Source organism: Hippocampus guttulatus, chromosome 3 (assembly GCF_054856545.1).
Source record: "Hippocampus guttulatus isolate MCC_2025c chromosome 3, RoL_Hgut_1.0, whole genome shotgun sequence".
In the NCBI taxonomy this organism is placed as follows: Eukaryota; Metazoa; Chordata; class Actinopteri; order Syngnathiformes; family Syngnathidae; genus Hippocampus; species Hippocampus guttulatus.
The window spans coordinates 22,384,293-22,404,474 of NC_141263.1; the positions used below are offsets into that span (position 1 = coordinate 22,384,293).

The 20,182-nt window shown below is 43.4% G+C and overlaps 1 protein-coding gene across 1 annotated transcript in view; it reads left to right on the forward strand.

Annotated features, from left to right (window-relative positions):
* The window catches only part of tox3 (TOX high mobility group box family member 3), a 50,468-nt gene extending 31,337 nt beyond the window's left edge, over positions 1–19,131 (forward strand). Inside the window, exons 3-7 of the mRNA XM_086107539.1 lie at positions 5,951–6,202; positions 15,127–15,390; positions 15,494–15,724; positions 16,445–16,525; positions 16,609–19,131. Of these exons, the coding sequence (XP_085963665.1) occupies positions 5,951–6,202; positions 15,127–15,390; positions 15,494–15,724; positions 16,445–16,525; positions 16,609–17,364 (1,584 nt within the window). The 3' untranslated portion in view covers positions 17,365–19,131. The remainder of the gene's footprint in view (positions 1–5,950; positions 6,203–15,126; positions 15,391–15,493; positions 15,725–16,444; positions 16,526–16,608) is intronic.
* Positions 19,132–20,182: the final 1,051 nt, after the last annotated feature.

Consider the following 20,182-nt stretch of genomic DNA (forward strand, 5'->3'; position numbering starts at 1 on the left):
CCAGAAGATTGCTGGGTCGACTTCTTCCCCGCCCATTCCATGTCAGTGTTATTCATGCAGAACAGCAACACATTGTCCTGTATAACCAGCACTGACAAAGAGTGGGAGGCAGGAAGTAATCCCAATAATATCCCACCTTCAAAGAAAACACAGTGAAAAGCTGACCTTTTTTTTAACCAGGTCACTGTTTTGTGTGAACGGCGCAAATGTCTGATTGCGGGATGCTGTGTGAAAAGCACACACAATTGGGTCAAAAGCCTGCTTTGCTGGGTTCCTTTGCAAAGAGTAAAGATTAAAAGAAAAAAGACAAATCTTCTTTTAATGCCAATTTTGCAGGATCTCTGCGTAAAAGGCGCCGTGGATACTTTACACTGCTCGTCATGGACAGTTCTCTCCTGGCTGCGGAGCTATTTTTGTGGTTATGGTCCATGTCGCGGAATGGGGTGACAGAGTCAACCCAGCAATTTTCTGAGCTGGAATAGAGACCTGTGTGAAAGCAATCAATCGAAAGCCCGGACCTGGTTGTGAAGTTTAATACGTGACAATCATTTGTCCTGCCGTATATTGTTGAGAGAAATTGGGCCTGCCCCACAATAAAAAAAAATAACTGGTATATAATCGCATGGCACAGAAAAACGGGTTTATGCAGAGGTTTATACGGATGACGAGAGACCTTAACTGCGAGCTCCCCAATCAGCCACTTCAGTCAAATGGGGTGTGGGATGAGCTGGAAGGGTGAGTTTGGTAAACGGGTGTCGCTCCTTCAGAAAGGGGTGGAGGTGGGGGGGGGGGGGGGGTGGCAGCCAAACTCATTTGCACTTTATCAAAAGGAACAACTGTTTCCAGTGTTTTGAGCACAGATGGTATTGCTCCTTACTAAGAGGGCCAAGAGACATTCAGGACACGAAGCATGAAAGCTTCTGTCAGGCTTCTTCAAACTACTCTAAGATGCATTGTACTGTATATTTTAAAAGTAGGACTTTGCCCATTTAGACACTGTATCTCCCCAAATAATGGACAGGGGTTGCCCTCGCCAACCTTACATCACCTGCAAGTAGAGGCTTGCTTGCAGTTCCTTGTAAATGTACTTTGCACGCTGAAATCTTCTGCACGGACTCCAGCGAATCTATTTCTGCTTCCCCAGTGCCTCTCCTCCACTGAATTTAAAGGGAGTGGAGCTTATTTCATTGGCCAAGAAGTAAGTTGGCCGTTTTCACTCCCACAATGAGGAAAACCTCACTTTCTACCTGCGCTTGTCGACAAAAATACAGAAAAAAAAAGCCCCCATAAACTCCACCCATGCGCACAGCTAGAATGTGCTTGCTATGGACCCAGAAATTGGGCCCGAATATCCTTGTGTGAACGATAGCATCTATGATCAGAGACAGAAGGAGAGTGTGAAGTGCCCAAAGCAATTGTGGCAGATGTTCAGTTTACCGGTAATAAAAGTCTATTTTAATACTGCACTAACCAATCAATCTCATCTACTCGGAGACACCATTTAAGTGCTATAGTTTGGGTTAGCAACACCGATCAAATGGCTTAATTCTCGTGGCAGTTAATCTTTCTTCCTGATGGAAAATGTGAGGCATTTATTTGAGGGACAGGTAATAAAGCGTTCCATCCCACCGAAGTTGGTGGCCAATGTGTTGCATATAACATAGTGATCTTGCATGGGCTGTGGCGTTTTGACGGCCGCTGTATCATTTACCTGATGCACTTAGAGGATGAGATAAGATGACCTGGTTGTGCCTGCTAAAGCATACATCCCTCGCTGGCAAATAGCTTTGACTGCCTCTCTCGAAGTAAAAGATACAGTCCGGGTAAGATTGTCTTCTACCCAGATGTATCACTTTACTGAGCCAATCACATTAGAGACATCTAATGAACTATAAATATGTAGAAATGGACTACAAATTTGAAATGATGTTGATTAGGGCTTTTGATGGCTGATGTTGTCATTTGAGTAGTTGCACTCTGGCTTTCTGCTGATTTGAAACTGGATCCTTAATCCTGCCTGCCATTGATTCGCAGGCCTGCTACATTCAGTAATTACATGCTGCTGCCTTCAACATGTCTTGGTTATTGCGTCTGTGAATCGCATTAGTACATTTATTGAAGGGCTGGGAGTACTGCCTGAAAAGCTTTTTGTTCTCTCTCCCTGAAAGAGCAGCCCAAAGGCACTCTGATGAAAAAAATAAAATAAAATGATAACAACAATAATAATACGGTACGCTGATAAAAATTCAACCTTGTTGTTCTGTTTGTTTCGGGAGGCATTGTTGTAATTTTCTTATTGCTTTTTAAACAATGTGCATTATACGTTGACCAATCACATTGTTGTTCAGTCGGATCCGTGGGGTTGTAGAAAAATGGGAAATAAATGCTAAAGCTGAGATTGTACGAGGTCAAAACAAGGAATACAACCTGCAACAAACAAAGCAGTTTGTTTACCAGAATTTACCCGTATGTTGACACAATACATCTCGACTGAGAAGCTAGCATGTTTTAACATCAGCCGAGGTGTTAGACGAGGTTACGGAGGATTTTTGTGGTAATGTAAAATTAGTTTGAGTGGTTTGGGGTTATACAGTAGGGTGCGGCATATTTGTGTTTTAATCTATTAAGATTTATATTTACAACACTTTGGGGAGGGGGGGGGGGAATCAAGTACTCTCTTGTCACACATGAATTTCTCTTTTATGTGTATTGCTTTGCATTGACCATAGATGGTTGGATTTGGGCACAAAGCAGTTGGGCTAGGAAAATGACCCATGCGCCCACTATTCTGTGACTCAGAGACTTCCTACCCACAGGTATTTTTTCAAATGCCATATTCGGCTGTTGTGCAATGTTCTTGTACACTTTTAGGAAGAATCCTTGATGATTGAAGCCCTCTTGCACTCCAAAGTGTCCTTTTCCATCCACAAGAGTGCTAATGCTAACTGCCAATGTTGCCCACTTAACCTGAACGTGCACTTCCATCCCCGTGCCAGCAGTTGTTTTGGCACTTGGCTCAGCCGAGCTATCCGGCGTCGTTGGAATTCATAAACAGACCGGCGATGAAAAGAAATTAGACTGTGCGTTTCTTAATCTTCGATCACAGGCCCCCTCTGAGCTGCTTCTGGTCTGGAATCAGCTAAGCTTTATTGGAAATGACTCGCGGCAACACCGTGACACCCTGCTACGTCCAGTAGGATCCAACCCGCCCACCCCCCCTCCCCCAAACATCCTAAAAAGGGTCTTTCCTCATGGACAGGAGACATATTTCAACAGTCCTTGTTTCAAATGAGATCAGACCGCACCGAAGGCCTCGGGTGCATATTGTAATTTGTATCATCATTAAGGTACAGAGGAGATGGGCCAGCAGTGATACCGGTGCCTGTTTCCATCATGTCATCAACTTCCTTGTTGCTCATAAAAAAAAAAAAATGAAATCACTGACAATAGCTGAGTACGATTCTGGCCCAGCCTTCTTCCTATTTGTTGGGCTCCAATATCCTGTTCTGCCCAATTTTCAGGCAACCCTAGCGGGCCACAAATAAAAGTCATTGAAGAAACAGTAAGTACAGCATTTCTCGTACAAGCGTCCTGTCACAATTCTGCACAAACCGATTCATCGGACCCCATTCGTAACTTTGAAACGCCGTATGTCAGGCTCATCATAAAGTGAAGGAAAAACCCTGCAAAAGAGGTCTCCTGACTCGCACAGAAGCTGCGGTGACATGTCCACTAAACAGCGAACCTCCTCGTGATTACAAACGTATAATATACTGTCAGTATGACTTCAGCAATGTGTGTAATGAGAGACTTTTCTTTTGCTACTTTGCTGCCATAGGAACCCAAACAAACCACAACCCACTTCACTAAATGTGCCAAATATCATTGAAAACGGCCCAAATGCAACCTTGGGTCACACCCCGTCATCTGTACTGTTTCTGCCCCGTATGTTGAAACACAAAAAACTTCCGTAAACCGGCTTATTAATGCTACTACTAGTTTGGAAATGTGCCCAAATCTTCATCGTCTCCTCACTGTGCCTCATTTTGCTGTCAAAGCAAATCTCGATGGCTGTGTTATATAAAATACAGATGAGACGAGACAACAAGTTTTCCACGCCAGCATACAGCTTGACCCGGCTCGGCAGGGGAAGTTGGAAGAGATGAATGGACGCGGCAAGGATGGGGGGTGGGGGGGGATCTCCGGAGCTTTCCTCTCTCTTGACTTGTGGCAGTTGAGTTTATTAACTTTTGGACACATTTGTATTTTTATTTATTTTTTTTGGCATCGCTGGGACTTTTTGAGTGGACTGAAGCTTATGGCAACGGAGAGCTCCTAGCGAACGGTTCCTACTGGAAGTGCTTGTCATCTATTCAGCACACAGGCAGCCACAGGCTGGCATTTTGACAAATTGGACTTTCACTTCCTGTGAACTGAAAATGAACTGGCTCTGTTTTCTGAATGAAAATGGTCTTAACAGTTTCTGCCTCTGGATGGTTATTGGTTATGAGATGCTGATTTGGATGCCCGGAGTGGCTAACAGATGTTAGGTCGAGGTGGTAAAACAAACACGCAACAATGGAAAGTATTAGCATTAGCAACCCTTGTACAGGATTTGTGTGAGAATTCTATTCATAAGTGTGTGAACCATTTTATAAATTGAAAGAAATTCAATTCAAAGAATAAATGTTTATTTGGATGGATCTGAACTACTGTTTCCAAACCAGAATAAAACTGCCGATATTGAATGGAATTGAACTTCCGAGAGCGGACTTTGTTACTTCTGTAGCCAGCAAAGCTGAAAGCGAATCAACAGCACCTCTGCTGGTTCTTCTTTTTGTATCAGCCCATAATTTATCAACAAGAACTTACCGTAATAATGGTGCAAATGTTTGTGTTTCTGCAGCATTGTCCATTAAGATCAGGATTATGAATAGTTTTGTGACAAGTTGAAATATTTTGTTTGACGCTAATGTACTGATATGGTGTGATATGCCATGGCAGTATTTTGACCCACCTCTGAGGCTATTTCCGTTTGTTTCATGATGCCAAAAATCATGTTTCTAGGTGTTCGGCGACTTCTGCCTGGTGAAATGGTTGCAAGGTTGCCATGGTGCATTTCATCTCAGATCTTTGAAAATTAAACTGCGTTTGAAGAGAGGCCTTTGTGATGATCAGAAATGCCTTATTTTGGCTTTCAAGACCAATTACAGTCATGTCAAGGATGCTCTGAAAGGAAGCCGTCCTGTAAAAGTGACCCCCAATTGCTTTTGGTTGGTTAGACCAACTTCAATCATTTTGTGGATATGATCCACGGCTTCAGATTTCATGTCTCTTTTCAATCAATCATTACTTTGCAAAAGGACCGACAAGCACCTTTGACACCGTGCACGTCCTTGGGTGTTCATGCGGTCATCGTGAGCTTATGAATACACCGCCATTCCGCAGAGTGACTTAAGCCAACATTGCAACATAAAAACAAGACCTAAGTGTGTGAACATTCCCATCTCGGCGAAGGCGCATAAGCAAATTAAGCGTGTCGGAAAGCTTTAATTCCAAAGGCAGAAGGATTAGGCTGTTTGATGAGCAGATTTAAGGGTGCAGGCGAGGGGAACAAAAAAGAAATACTCCTGGCCATGTGTAATCATCTTTGAAAATGCTTTTGTCAAGCTTTCTAGTCTGTAACGTGTATTTTCAGTGCACTTCAACCTAACATCTCGCATCCCAAAGATTATAAGTGCCTTTATCGTGCATGCTCTTGCTCTGCTGTGATTGCCATTTCCTTTTTTATTTTTCCCCCTTCGGATGCCTTCAGCGCATTAATAGCTTCAGGAAAAAAATGACACTTGAGTGCACGTAGAAGATTTAGAAGTGTGTTACCACACTCCGACAACTCTTTAACAACTTCTGTCAGATCAACCAATGTTTTGTCTCCTCCCTCCCCTTGCAGACCTTTCACACACCCAGCCTTGGGGACGAGGAGTTTGAGATTCCTCCCATCACACCTCCGCCAGAAATGGAATCCGGCCTCGGCCTGTCTGAAGGGGATTCACCTTTCCACATCATGCCGGAGCCTCCAACCCAGCACAGGGGCTCCCTGATCCCTCAGTTCCCCCCTCAGAGCTTGGATCTTCCGTCTATCACAATCTCGCGTAACATGATGGACCAGGATGGGATTGCGATCGGCAACGGCCAAGCGGTGGTGAGCATAATCGCCTTTCTACTTTGCCAGAACGGCACAGGGAAAATATTGTTTCATCGCGTCAAGTATTCAGTGCGCTTCTTTTCATCCGATGAAACGGCTGCTATGGCAACAAGGGAAGTCGCTTCTCACTTTTTAAACCATTGTACAGTAAATTGTAGATTTTAAGGCAAAACTCAGGTTGTAAGAGGTGAGCGAAACGTAAATGCTTTTCCTCAACATGAGAGACGGTCAATTGCGGAGTAGTAGCAGGCAGGCCCGTGAGATTGTTGTCTCTGGTTGGGGGGGGAAAGGTGTTCTTTTAAATGCCACGGTGGGTAGAAGCACTGAGAAAGAAAAATGGAAAATGTCAACTGGGAGACTGCTTGTCTATTAGGAAAAAAGAAAGAAATTCATTTAGTGCAGTAGAAGCAAATGGATAAAAACATGATTGGTCCAGATAATGATAATATTGAGTTGCCGTCAACCGTTTTAATGTCTTACCTCTGTGTAAATATCAGAAAGGGGTTGAAGGGAAGCCTGCAGGAGTATGCTAAGCTATATTGTACTAAGGACAAAGACATAATAGATGTACTACTTTCCTATGTCGCACTAAAGTCCGTTTCTGCTATCATGGCCACATTTTTTTCTTGTTTTCATCACTGACAAACCTCTGAGGTGTCACCATGCGAAAATTATGATGTACCTCCGTACCATGTCACATTCAAGACCATATTTTCTTTATTCGGTTTTTGTCTCACACTTCATCGCTGATAACATTTATGCGGTGACGTCCCTAAAAAAGCTAAACGACTTAACTCCTTGAGATGCTGACGTCTTCATCGTTTGGACGGTTTGAAGTACAAATATCGTTTGACTTTGGAGTCATATTTCTCTTGGTTCCACTGCATTTATTTACATTCCATAAGGGGAGAAGGGCTATAAACTCTTAAGAGCTCCCCATCCCCGTCTCCTTGCTCCGGGGCCCACGAGATAATTGCCGCTTTTTTAAAACATCCCGTACAGTAAGTGAGGGCCCCACAAGGGCTGTGCCTAAAGAATTTTCATTTCACGGTCAGTTAAGCTCGGTACATCTGGAGGAACCTTGACACAATTACATTCTGGACCATTCTCACGACTTGCTGGAGGATTAGATTTTGATTCCCCGGCATTTATTCCTCCTTAAAGACCATTTGCATGGCTCATGTGTCTGATTGGACTCTTATTTTAAAGCTGAGAAAGTAGGTTGCCGCTCGTTATCGGCCATCGCACATTCTTCCGCGAGGGGGAAAAAAAATGGCCACGGTCCTTCGTTTTCTCCTGAAATGGGATTGATTCCCCCAAAGTCTTGCCACAATGGCTATCGTCACTCCTTTCACCTGATTCTTTTTTTTTCTTCTTTCAAATCTCCAAGAGGTAACTTTTGAAACAAGATAAGTGCTGTTCTCAGTTTGCGGACAGTGATTTACGAGGGCCTGGGAGGGGTGTTTTGTCATTGTTGTCAGCACGCCGATAACGGAATGACACGCTTATGTACATGATTACAAGCTCCCGTCTTCATTAGGGGCGCAGGGGCCAACAAATACACGCCACAATATTGCAATTACATTTTTCATTTGTCTTGTTTGCTTCCTGCTCACTTTTATCCAGAAATCATGCGAAATTGCACTGGCAGAGCCCTAATAGACGGTACGGCATTCATCCAGCTGTGCCTTTAACACAAAAACTTGGTCAAGGCGCTGTATGACTGCAGCTGTGCGCATTTTCACGCGGCCATATGGCTTCCTGGAGTCCTCCGTGAAGCCTACACGGGGTCACCATGAGCCAAGTTGCGGTGGACCTGCCAGAAATTTAGCATCTTTATACTGTATTATTTAAGCCATTAAGGAAAATAATACTTCTTTGCAGTAACTTTTTTCCATGTTTTTTTCCTAATATATTAAATATTTGTCATTTTCCTCAAAAAAATGTCCACAGTGCAGTAAAAAGATTTCTGATGATTGATAAGTTTAAATGCATGAAATTCTGAATATTGAATATTTTAAAAAAAAAAACCTAAACAAAACAAGTACGTGTTGATTTCATCCTATTTATTCATGAAATTGGTGCTGGCCCAATTCGAGCCAGTGTCAGTGAAGTTCGGATGGCCCCGGGTCGTGGTTAATGCAGAAACCTGATTTGACACTCAGACAACACTGGTCAACAGTAAACTCTAATCCATGCTGACATTCAATTCAACGTATACAGTTTTATGAAAAGATTATACAGGATAAGATAAGAAGACCTTTATGAAAGCCAGCCTGTGAATACATGTTGCATTGCCAAATCTCCCGCTAATTTCACAGTCCTCATGCACAACGTTGATCTTGAAAATTGTTCACCTTGTTCGGAGGGGGCCGGGGGGGGGGGGGGGGCAATACAATGCCTGAATGCAAAGGCATTATTTATTTAAATAATGACTCTCCTAACAAGCTCCGAACTCTCATTTTATGTTTCCCAGAGTGTTCCCTTACCCGAGTTTGTGCTCACACCCAATCGTACCGCAGCCCACAGCTTGCCAGCGTAGCTTCAGTATAGTGTATTCACAGTTTCTGCCCCCCCCCCCCCCCCCAGCCCCCATGTCCTCTACCACACAGCGAGGGTCCCGGGCTTCTATTTCCAAAGAACACCTGGTGCCTTCGCCGCGTCCTCACATGTGCAAGGACACGGAGAAAATTGCCTCAGTCTGTCCTTTTATGATTGGATTACAAACATACAGTTGTTGTCTTGTAATGCAATCTCTGTTTACCAATGTCATGTCCATCCACCCTGCGTGTTCTGTACAGATTATCCTGTTCAGGGTCACCGGAAAGCTGGAATATTGTGTCAGAAGCGGGGATACGTCTTGGCCTGATCACCTGTCAAGAGAGAGTCTTAATCCAAGGCACTGAACAGTTCCTGTAACATTAGCATTAATGCTAACGTAGCACGATAGGTGTCCAGGTCGGTCTGCCAATATTACGGCCTTTGAAAGTGGGTTATTTGGCGTTGCAATGGCAATGACTTTTTATCCTTCTTGCCATATGCCTGTGTAGCATCGATATTGTGAAACTGTTACTTTTGGTGCATTACTAAATGCCGGGTTGACTTTGTCCCCCCCCCCCCCCCCCTTTTAATTTTGGCGGTGTCAGAAATTGTTTTCAAAATACCAGTTTTTTAAATAAAGTGTAGAATGGGCTTCTGATACCACCTCAAAGGGCATAAAATTGCCAAGTTGATTTCGCACCTCATCCCTTGTTATGGCTTATGAGAAGAAAAAAGGGCGAGAAAAATATGGACTCTAACCGGTCGTGTGAAAAGGGTTTCTGATACTTCTTAGAAATTTGCTTATTGCCATGTCAACTTGTTTTTGTGCTGGTCGTACAGAAAAAAACCCGCAAAGGCCCTTTTACACCACCTTCAAATGCCGGTATTTTGAAAGGGACCTGTGATACGACCTCAGGAGGGGGAAAATGGCCTCTATTCCATTCAAAGGTGTTGACACAGGAAAAAGGCCGTAACATGCTGGCTTTTTCAAAGGCAGTGTGAAAGGGGCTTCTGATACTAACTAACTCAAAGGCAGGAAAAAAAAAACCCACGGAACTTTGTTTGAACAGGGTGATGTGAAAAAAAAAGTTTGAAATTGGCGTCTTTTACAGTCTGTGTAAAAAAGGCTTACAACATTACTTGAAGGTGTAAAACTGCCGACTCAACCATGTTCCTTCCATTCCATTTTGGAAGATAAAAGGTAAAAAAATAGTTTTTTACAGGAAGTGTGAAAAGGGTTCCTGATACAACCTCAGAAGGCGGAATATTGTCAGATCAACTTTTTCCCCAGTTTGTCGGGTCAGTACAGAACAGTGACGCAGTGAAAAAAAAGGTGCCTCCCGGGGTAGTATCAGATGCCCCTAATCAGCTTTTACAGACGATCTAAAACGGGTTTCTGTTATTACTTCCGAAGCCGGAAAAATGTCAGGTCAACTTTGTTCCTCCTCTGCCATTTTGCTCCCATGTATACCAAAAAGGGACACAGAAAAAGATAGAAAACGCCGGCTTTTGAAGGCAGTAGGAACGGGACTTCTAGTATATTTTCCAAATGGGATCAATCAGCAGGCTGACTTTGTCCCGGAATTTTCATTTCAGTGCCAGAAGTGTGAAAGTGGCTTCTGAAACATATTTTACTTCATGGGCAGTGTATCTAGTTATCCTCCAGATAATAATTCATGATGTTTAATCGTTACATTATATTTTTTTCGATTAATGTATTCTGCTTTTGGAGAACTGCAAGGCCCCCCACCCCTACGTCCCCTCCCTTGCATTGTAGCCTTCACCAGTACTCACAATTGCATTTTTCTCATTTGGCTTAAGCGCAGTTGCTGAAGATGGGAAGGGCGGGGCCGCGCGTGTGTGTGTGTGTGTGTGTGTGTGTGTGTGTTTTAAAAATAAAAATGATGTCACCATTTAGAAGCCCAATAAAGGAATATGTGCAGAGCGCTGATAAACAATCTTTAATAGGACTGACCTTTCATGCTGGCGAAAGTTACTGGGGGATTCATCCACCCGTAATTACCATATAGATGATTTTTAGCCCTCTGCTGCCACAGAACATTTCCAAGAGCTCTGCCCATTGATTGAATGGAAATTGAACTTGTTAACATTCTTTTCAGTGCTCCTACAGCTTAGCGCACGCGGCCACTGTTTATAAACTCTCCATCAATTCAGATTTTCTATTTTACTTTGGTGATATCTTTGTCAAAAACATCATCACGCGAGTGTCATCCAAGCCCAGAAAGATGGCTTTCATTTTATGGCGCCGCGGCAACAGAAATGCATCAAATAAGCAACTTTTCCCCGTCGTCCTTTCGCTGACGTTATGTGTGGAATATTACAAAGTGGATTAACGGTTATTGATTTGAGACATTGCATCTTGTTTAGCTGCTGAGAGCCAGAGATAAGGACGTATTTGCAGATTGACGATGACTATCAAAACATCTCGTCTGCGGGGCTGACAATGCCGCAATCAAAATGCAAACGAGAGGCGGCGGGCGCCGTACATCGGCAGCCATCCATTCATGCGTACTCGAGGCGACCGCGAGCCAAGATGATTCGTTAGCCGTTACCGTTACGCGGTGATTACAGTCAGGCAACCCCGTATTTTGTTGTTGTCGCTCCAATCTGCATGCAAATAATGCACATGCATACGTCTGTTCCAATTTGTTGGAATTCCAAGACACTTTGTCCCAACAGTTATCCACTGTAATAGAAATGATTTGTTCCAAATGGATGGATGGATGTTCCAGAGCCAAGCTGATACCTTCATGACCTTTTTATATTTGCCTCCAAAGTTTGAAAATGGAAAAAAATTGTCAGTTTTACCCGAATATTCTGAAAAATTCTTGTCTCCAAATAGTTCATACAAGGAGAGTGTTGACAATTGATTGACAATCATCTTGGTAGTTATTTTCCAGACCCCACCCATGATACTTGAAACTACATGATCGTTATGTCAAACAGGGACCAACTTGCCACTTGGGTCAATTTGACCCAAATGCCTGGGTTGTTTTGTACTCAACATTGTTTTTTTTTTTGTACAAAACGACATTTTTTGGTCTTTTTTTGGGTTCAAAACAGCCCAGAAATGTGTGTCAATTATTATTGATTGGTCTCTGTCCTGTTTGACCCAAATAGACCAGAAAACTAACCGTCCTGCAACATATGCACCTGGCAAAATTTGCATTGGATTTTGTAACGCAACGAGTACATAAGAAGATCGCATTTAACGTAGTCCTAAATACAGTTCTGAATTTCGGCCCAGCAAGCCGCCATTTACATCATGAAGACTCCTGTATTGTTTCTTTTGCATTTTTTTCCTACAATTGGTTCATTAAAATGTAATACTTCAACAACTGATTTGTTGAATTGTTTAAATTAAAAAAAAGAGTACTTATTTAAACTTTTTTTTTTTAAATGAGGACAATACAGTATTTTACATTTACATGTAACATTTTACGATACCTATTTGTTTTTCATTTGTCCAATCAGTTAACTAAGAATAATTAAATCCATTCTAAATTTTACTGCCAAAATTAAATACTTCATATAAATATGACTTTTTGTCTTAAGGGCATCAACAAATAACCTGGCTCCAAAACAAATGTGGCCCTTTCCAGGTTAACTGTACTGGTTCGTGTTTAAAAGAGAGAGAGAGAGAGAGAGAGAAAAAATCAACGTTTAAGGAGCATTTTGAGGTAATCAGCATATCCCAAACAAACGGGCGCAACGGCCCATTGCCCGGCCTGCATCATTGCCATACAGATGGCCGCGACTAATGAGCTCAGCATGCGTCTTTTTTACGGCGCAAACGGCAACCCGTCATGTTTTCAGTAACGACAAAAGCACTTGGAAGCGAGCTGGCTATGCAAATATGCTCGCAAGCTTGCGTGTGCGTATGTGTGTGTGTGTTTTCTCATTTGTGAGAAAACAAAACGATTTTTCACAGCATATTGCTGTCACATGTAGATAGAGCCCTTCCGTGGCTCCACAAATTGTATTCATGATGAGAGAAGTGACAACAATATGTTGTGTCCTTAAAAGGTGTGACAATATTTCTGCAAGATGGGCGAGTTCAATAAAGCCTCATGCATTGCTTTATGATGTGTTGATTTAGGTGGAGATTGAGTTTGTGCCGCTGAATACCAGATGGACTCAGCCAGAAGGAACAAATCACCTTCTTGTGTTGCGCTCACATCCCCTCCTCTGTTCCATGTCAGCTCTCTGATCTGGCAGCCCTTAGGGACAGCTGCTGGTTTCAAACTAGCGGCAATCAATGCCAACCTGTGCAAACGTGCACCTTGCACTGGGCAATTTCCAGAAAATGTTCCTTCTCCAAGTTCGGTTTCCAACACTTTCAAGAATCGGTTGACGTTGGAGACAGTTGTTCCATTTTAAAGCTCAGAAGGTCTTTCAAGTGCCTGTTTTTCCTTCTCAAAGACTTTCAAGTTCCAGGTGCTTTGTCTTAGAGCACAAAGTTTCTTTCTAGAACCAGTCGATGCTTCTTAAAGGCTTCCAGCAAACACTACTCCCAAAGACTACCTCTGGAAATCTTCTGTTCAAGAACAGATAGATCATTTTTCGAGAACCAAAGACGTTCTTTCAAGAGCACGGTATTCCTCGAGACTCTCAAGAACAAATTGTGGCTTGCCAAGCTCTTTCAAGAACTTGTTCAATCTTACATTATTTCACTTACCGTATTTTCACGACTATAAGGCGCCATTAAAAGTCTAAAATTTTCTCCAAAATGGACAGGACGCCTTATGATGCGAAGCGTCTTGTCTATGCGCTGAGTTCCAAAACCTGACTGACAGCCGACACGCTGTTTATATAGAGAAAAGGCGGAAGTGACTGTGGACAGGCATGCGGCAAAGAAGTCGGCCAATCAGTGAAGGGTGGGCGTGTATATATACATATATGGAGAGAAAGAGAGCGAAAAGGCAGACGTGAGTGACAGGCATGCGGGGAAGCAGTCCGCCAATGAGTGAAGGGTGGGCGTGTAAGTGGACGCTAAAGGCACGCTACAAGCAGGTACCAACACCTGTATAGAGTGTGGCTATGTGCATTGTTGCAAAACAACTTCGGTTTTGGTTTCTAAGAACCCCCGAAAATAAATTCTACAAAGAGACACGCCTACGAAGCTCAGTTCAAACTTCAAGCCATCGGTTATGCTTTTGGCATGCGTGCCCATCTCACAGCAGCGGTGAAAAACCAAGTCAAGCAAATGAACTCTGAGCTTGCCGTTATTCCCGGAGCCTTGACTAAAGAACTCCAACTGCTGGACATCGGCATCAACCGGGCGTTCAAAGTAAAGTTGCGAACGGCATGGGAACAATGAATGATCGATGGCAAACACAACTTTACAAAGAGTGAGAGGTAGCGCCGGGCGAGTTACGCCACAATTTGCGAATGAATTGTGGCTACTTGGACGAACGTGTCTGCTTGCACTGTTGTTCGAGTTTTTGGCAAAGCCGGCATCATTTCTGTGGAGCCACATGGCAATGAGAGTGACTGACAACGGCGTTTTTGATGGATTACCGGTACTTGCACAATTGTTCAATTCTGATACAGAGGATGAGGACTTTGATGGATTTCTGGGTGATGATTGATCGAAAAACGTGAGTACATTGTACGATGGCTAAATAAAATACAACGGAACTCAGTTTTCCGTTGCCTTTTTAAAAACGTGTTTTTAGCTTGTATCTGTATGTCTTGGCATGCTACAAGCTAACGTGTTTTTAGCGTGCGCGCATGCATGCCGTATGTTTAAGCTGGCGTATGTTTTACCACTTTAAAATTGCGCCCAATAATACAGTGCGTTTTGTCTATGTGTAAAATACAGAAATAGCACCCATTAATGAGACTGCGCCCAACCATACGGTGCGTCGAATGGTCGTGAAAATACGGTACATTTGTTGTGCTTGTTCCCTGCACAAGACTTTTTTTTTTTCAAACGTCTCCCTTTTCAGTTGTCAATTGTACCACGTATGTGTTTAGGTATAAACAGGAGTAATCATTTTGTGCAAGACCTGGACTCCTTCATACTTAGATTTGTTGCAGATTTTAACTCATTCAGTACCAGCCAATTCTAAACCAAGTCTGAAAAGACATAAAAACGTCTTTGGGAGTGAAGGAGTTTCAATACAAAAAAAATTCAAATAAGATTTGTCACTGTCTTACATTACAATAATTCGTCACAGCTTTGTAACCAAGTTATTTATAAAATCTGCATTGTGACACTGCCACACAATAAACCACCATCCTTGCCCCCCTTTTCCTGTCATGAAAAGAGATGCAGACGCAACATGAAAACCGAGGATCAATACCGCATGACCATATTAACATCGCCCCCTTTTCCTTTGGTGCCACTCTCACAGAATTTTGGACCGGCCCATCTCCGTCAGTATTCAGCTAACCCAGCCATGCTGATGAAGTCCATCGGCAACATAAGCGTCCCCAACGGGATGGTCCCGCGAAATCAGCTGACCACCATCAACCAGTCACATCTCAACACGCAGCTGAACCTGAACGCGGGGGGAGCCAAAATTGCCCACACTTCCCCATCGCCACCAGCCAGCAAATCCGCCACGCCGTCGCCCTCCAGCTCCATCAACGAAGATGACCAGGATGACGGCAACAGGGTGAGGAAGTCATCAGATGTATTCTAAAAAGATTGACTCTCAAAACATATCTGAGAATATGTATTCGTATCTGCGCAAAATCGATCGTCCTCCATCATTGCAGGTGGTGGGCGAAAAGAGACCGGCACCCGTCGATCCCACGAAAAAGCCCAAGACACCCAAAAAGAAGAAGAAGAAGGATCCAAACGAGCCTCAGAAACCAGTGTCGGCATATGCCCTGTTCTTCCGAGACACGCAGGCCGCCATCAAGGGTCAGAACCCGAACGCCACCTTTGGCGAAGTGTCCAAGATTGTGGCATCCATGTGGGACGGTCTCGGGGAGGAGCAGAAACAGGTACGCCCAACACATTCTGAACTGTCATCATTGACGGTGAAAGCAGTGCTCTCGCTCAGTAATTCAGATCTACAGTACGCATCCTCGACCATTTGAATTGTTTTTTGGGGGCTTTCAGTCTTCCTTCCTTGCTTGGCTGTTGATAGATTGGTACTCTTTCCTAAAGTGTTTCACAAACCTGATTGGCGGCAGTACAGCTCCTTTACACAGTACATTCAAGAACCTGCTGTTTCTGTCTCGAAGACTCTTTGTGGTTTGTTGCCACTCAGAAGCTTCTCGGAACCAAATATTTCTTTTTACAGACTGTTTGGAGAACCATATCTTTCTTCTCAATGACATTTTCCTCTAAAAGAAACTTGCAAGTCGTTTTTCCTTCTCAAAGATCTTTGGAAAAACACACTTTCCCGAGCAAAGACTCTTTTAAGAACCAGATGTTTCTTCTCAAAGACTTTTCTTTCTTGAAAGAACAATTTTTTTTTTCTTCAGTTGCTCCGCTAAGCGTTGATGCCCGGCCGTATGAGACTGCAAACTCCATACATTTGTTGTGGAGAAGTGTGTTTAGCTCCAGAAGAAAGAGCTCTTTGAATAGATGGTAAAGGTGGTCAGTTCTGAGACATTGATTAATAACTGTCCCGTTTGTCGGAATGGGAGCTTTAGCATCCTTCTAACTTTACGCCCAAGACTGGTTGATCATTGATATCTGTTGTCATGTCATTGCAGGTGTACAAAAGCAAAACAGAGGCTGCCAAGAAAGAGTACTTGAAGGCCCTGGCAGCATACCGCGCTAGTCTGGTCTCCAAGGTGAGATATTTCTCTTAATCCTCAAAAATATTGCATCAGGAGACGTCAGTTGCTTGATTTGTTCTTGTTCTTCCTGCTTCCAGGCTGCAGCGGAATCCGCAGAGGCGCAGACGATCCGGTCTGTGCAGCAGACCTTGGCCTCCACCAGCCTCTCTCCAGGCCTGGTACTGCCCTCGCCCCTCAATCAGCACCCCTCCATGCCGTCGGCCTCCCAGGCTCTTCAGCAAGTCCTACCCCGAGCCATCGCCCCCAAGCCCCTGCAGATGAGACTCGGGGGCAGTCAAATTGTCACCTCGGTCACCGTTTCCCACCAGAACATGTCCCCAGCGATGCCGCAAATGCTGGGCCAGATGGGCTCCGGCGGCACCATGGCGCATTCCACGGCCGTGTCGCAGATGAGCCCGCCCATGCAGCAGCAGCACGCCATGCAGCAGCAAATGCAGCAGCACCTCCAGCACCACCAGATGCAGCAGCAGCAGATGCACCACCAGCAGATCCAGCAGCAGATGCAGCATCAGCACTTCCAGCACCACCTCCAGCAGCAGCTCCAACAGCACCACATCCACCACCAACAACAACAAACGCAGCAGCAGCAGCACTTGCAAATGCAGCACATGCAAATGCAGCAGCAAATGCATCAGCAGCAAATCCAACATCTTCAACAACACCAGTCCCAATGTTCGCCGCCGCATCACTCTCCCGGCACGCCCCATTCGGTGGGCTCCGCGTCGCTCGGCAGCCCCCAGCCAGCCCCCCAGCAGCAGAACCCTCCGCCTCCGCAACACCCCTCCCAGATCCAGGCCCACGCCCAGGTCCTTTCCCAAGTCAGCATTTTCTGAGCCAAAATCCAACAAGGACATGAGAATAAAAGCATCGGTCCAGGTTGCTTTTCAGCGTTGCACTTAACAAGTGTGTCACAATTTAGAATGTTATAACAAGAAGAACTGGTGTCGATTGTTATAGACGGATATGCACTCGCGTAGAAATGTGAGGCCAAAGGGAGAGAGGGGTTAATGGGGTTTCGTCCAAGCTCGGATAGCGTTGACCGACACTCCCTCACTTACGAACAAGTTACGTTCCAGAAGACTTTTCCTGTCTTCATTAGTTCTTTTTTTAAATTGTTGCTATGTATTTCTTAGCTTACCTTGATCGTTTAAAAGACTCACTACGAAATACTCATACAAATTTTAATAACGAATACCGTGATTCTTGTACTTGTTTCGTTTTCTTCGGTGTGCCTTTCTTTAACATCGAAAAGGACTTTCGAGGTGGACGACCGCAGTCTGAAGAAATGATCAGACTCATTTTTTGTGTTTGTGAGTCACGTTGTAACCTTTGAGAATAGCTCAATGTCGGGATCCTGATGCTCAAAAAATGGTGACCCTTCTCCGGAAGACAAAATGTAATTTTCATCTGAAACATCTTGGATGAAACAGGTTCCTCTTCTTCTTGCTTTTCATTTCACTGCAATTCTTCCAGTAGTCCAAAGTGCTGCCTGGCATGATTTGTGGCGGTACACTGAAGCCACGCAACTCAAAAATTCAATTTCTTTTTTTAACAAACTCATAAATCTTCATCTCCAAAATATATTCTGAGTTTGACGTTCGTAAGTAAGGGTGTGCCGGTACTCGTTTTGTTTGTGGTGTCTTTCAGATATCTATGGGTACGCCATGTGTCTGTCACTGTTTTTATTTAATGCAAAAGCTTTATTTATGGCCAGAGGCGATGACAAATGGGAGGGACTCATGTAACTGACTGGACTGGTCCCTGGTTGGGAGGACGTTTTCAAGACCCGAAAGATCATTTTTCTGCCGCCGTGTCGTCCAAGTGTCGCTGTTATCTGCTGTACGTGTTTTTTGTGGAGACGGGGCTGCTACTGCCCCCATCTAATCCCTCAAAATCCAATCGTCTATTACTTTTCACGTCAGTTGTTGAAACAAATTGTCTTATTTTTGTCAAACAAAAAAAAAAGGGGATATTTTATAATCCATTTCACCAGGCTGACGCTTTGGAGGAGAGTCATGTATTTTTTACCGTGACAACAAATAAAATAAATACTACAAATAAAGCAGAGCTGATCTGCTGCTGCACTGCCAAAGCCAACTGAAAATTAATTCTCTAAAAATACAAAAGGCATTGGAGAGGGTTTTTTTTTTGCCAGCTGTACTGTAGACCCTGAAGTAAGTCAGAAACACACACAAAAAAGAAATTGTTGTACATTTTTTCATATCACTTGTAAAGTTTTAATATGTGAGGCTTTAATGAAAACATTGTTCAAATGACCTGTGGATTGCTATATCGCATAATGCGTTTTCTGCTCTTTTTCTACTTTGTTTTTATGAGTTACAATAGCAACAATACATTTTTCTTTCTACCTTCGCTTTGCCATACAAGTAGACAAGTCATCAACGCATCCCAGAGACATTCCATCACACCTAATATGAGAGTAGCCATACTTTTTTTTTGTATGAAGTATTATATATTTGTGTGTTCAGAATTAAACTATCAATCGCAAATATTTATTTGACGGGATCCCTTTTGTTTCAGGAGTTACTATGCCTTTTATCTTATTGTTAGCTACTAAATAAATACACTGATGAAAGTGATTGGAGCCCAATTTTATGTTTTTTTTTTTAACCATTTTTCAATGTTTGCGATAAATTTCCAATTGGTAAACTAATCGCATTACTTCTCTTTCAGCACTTTACAGTGATAACAGTAAACCCCAAACAATCACGGTTTGGTCGGTACCTCAGTTTTAAGTCAAGTTTTATCCATATTGCGTGTAGTAAGGAAACTTACCCGCCTCTAAAAGGCACTTAACACAAATGCGGTAATACTTTGTGTTTTCTATATATTGTGTGCTTGCATACTTTATACTGTATGTTCAAATACATTTACACTTGGAACTGACTTAACTTCTGCTGGCATCTTCATGCGTTGGAGTGCAGCATAACTGCTAAATGCTGCTTCGCCACGTTTGCTTTGAACCCCCGAGCTCCACTAATTGACCAGACTTTGCAGACCTTAAAGCCCTACTGGATTCGTATTAGCATTTCTTCAATGTAATCAGGACTTAAAACCGTTGAGCGATTTACAGAACAGTAACAGAATTATGAAATCTATTCCACAGCTGACTGGGAGCCAGCGTAAAGCCTCGGTACTGGAGTGATGTGTTGTTTTCTCTTTACAGTCTGCAGCTGTTTGATGCTCCTTTGTCCAGTCAGAAGACCATTGCAGTAATCAAGTCTACTTTGAGATAAAAGCATGGGTAAGTTCTTTTTTCTTGGTCTGCCTGCTCCAGGCAGACCAAGATCAATTTGGAAACGTACAGTATCTCAGGTGCTAACAGGCTGTTTGGAGAGAGAGAAAGAGAAACTGAATTGCATGTTTTGGGAATGTGGGAGGAAGCTGGAGAACCCAGAACCCGGAGTCTTTGAGAGGGATGTGCTCACCGCTAGTGTACCGCGCTGCCCTAGCTTTTATTTTATTTATTTATTTATTTATTGGGGACACAATAGATGATTCTACTGTTTTTGTAAATTTTCGTCACATTTATGGACATCATTTGTGTTATCTCCTGGACAAGGTCAGCATGTAACTGCTACTTGTCGTCATCATCATAATAACAATACACACCAACCCCCACCCCCTTCC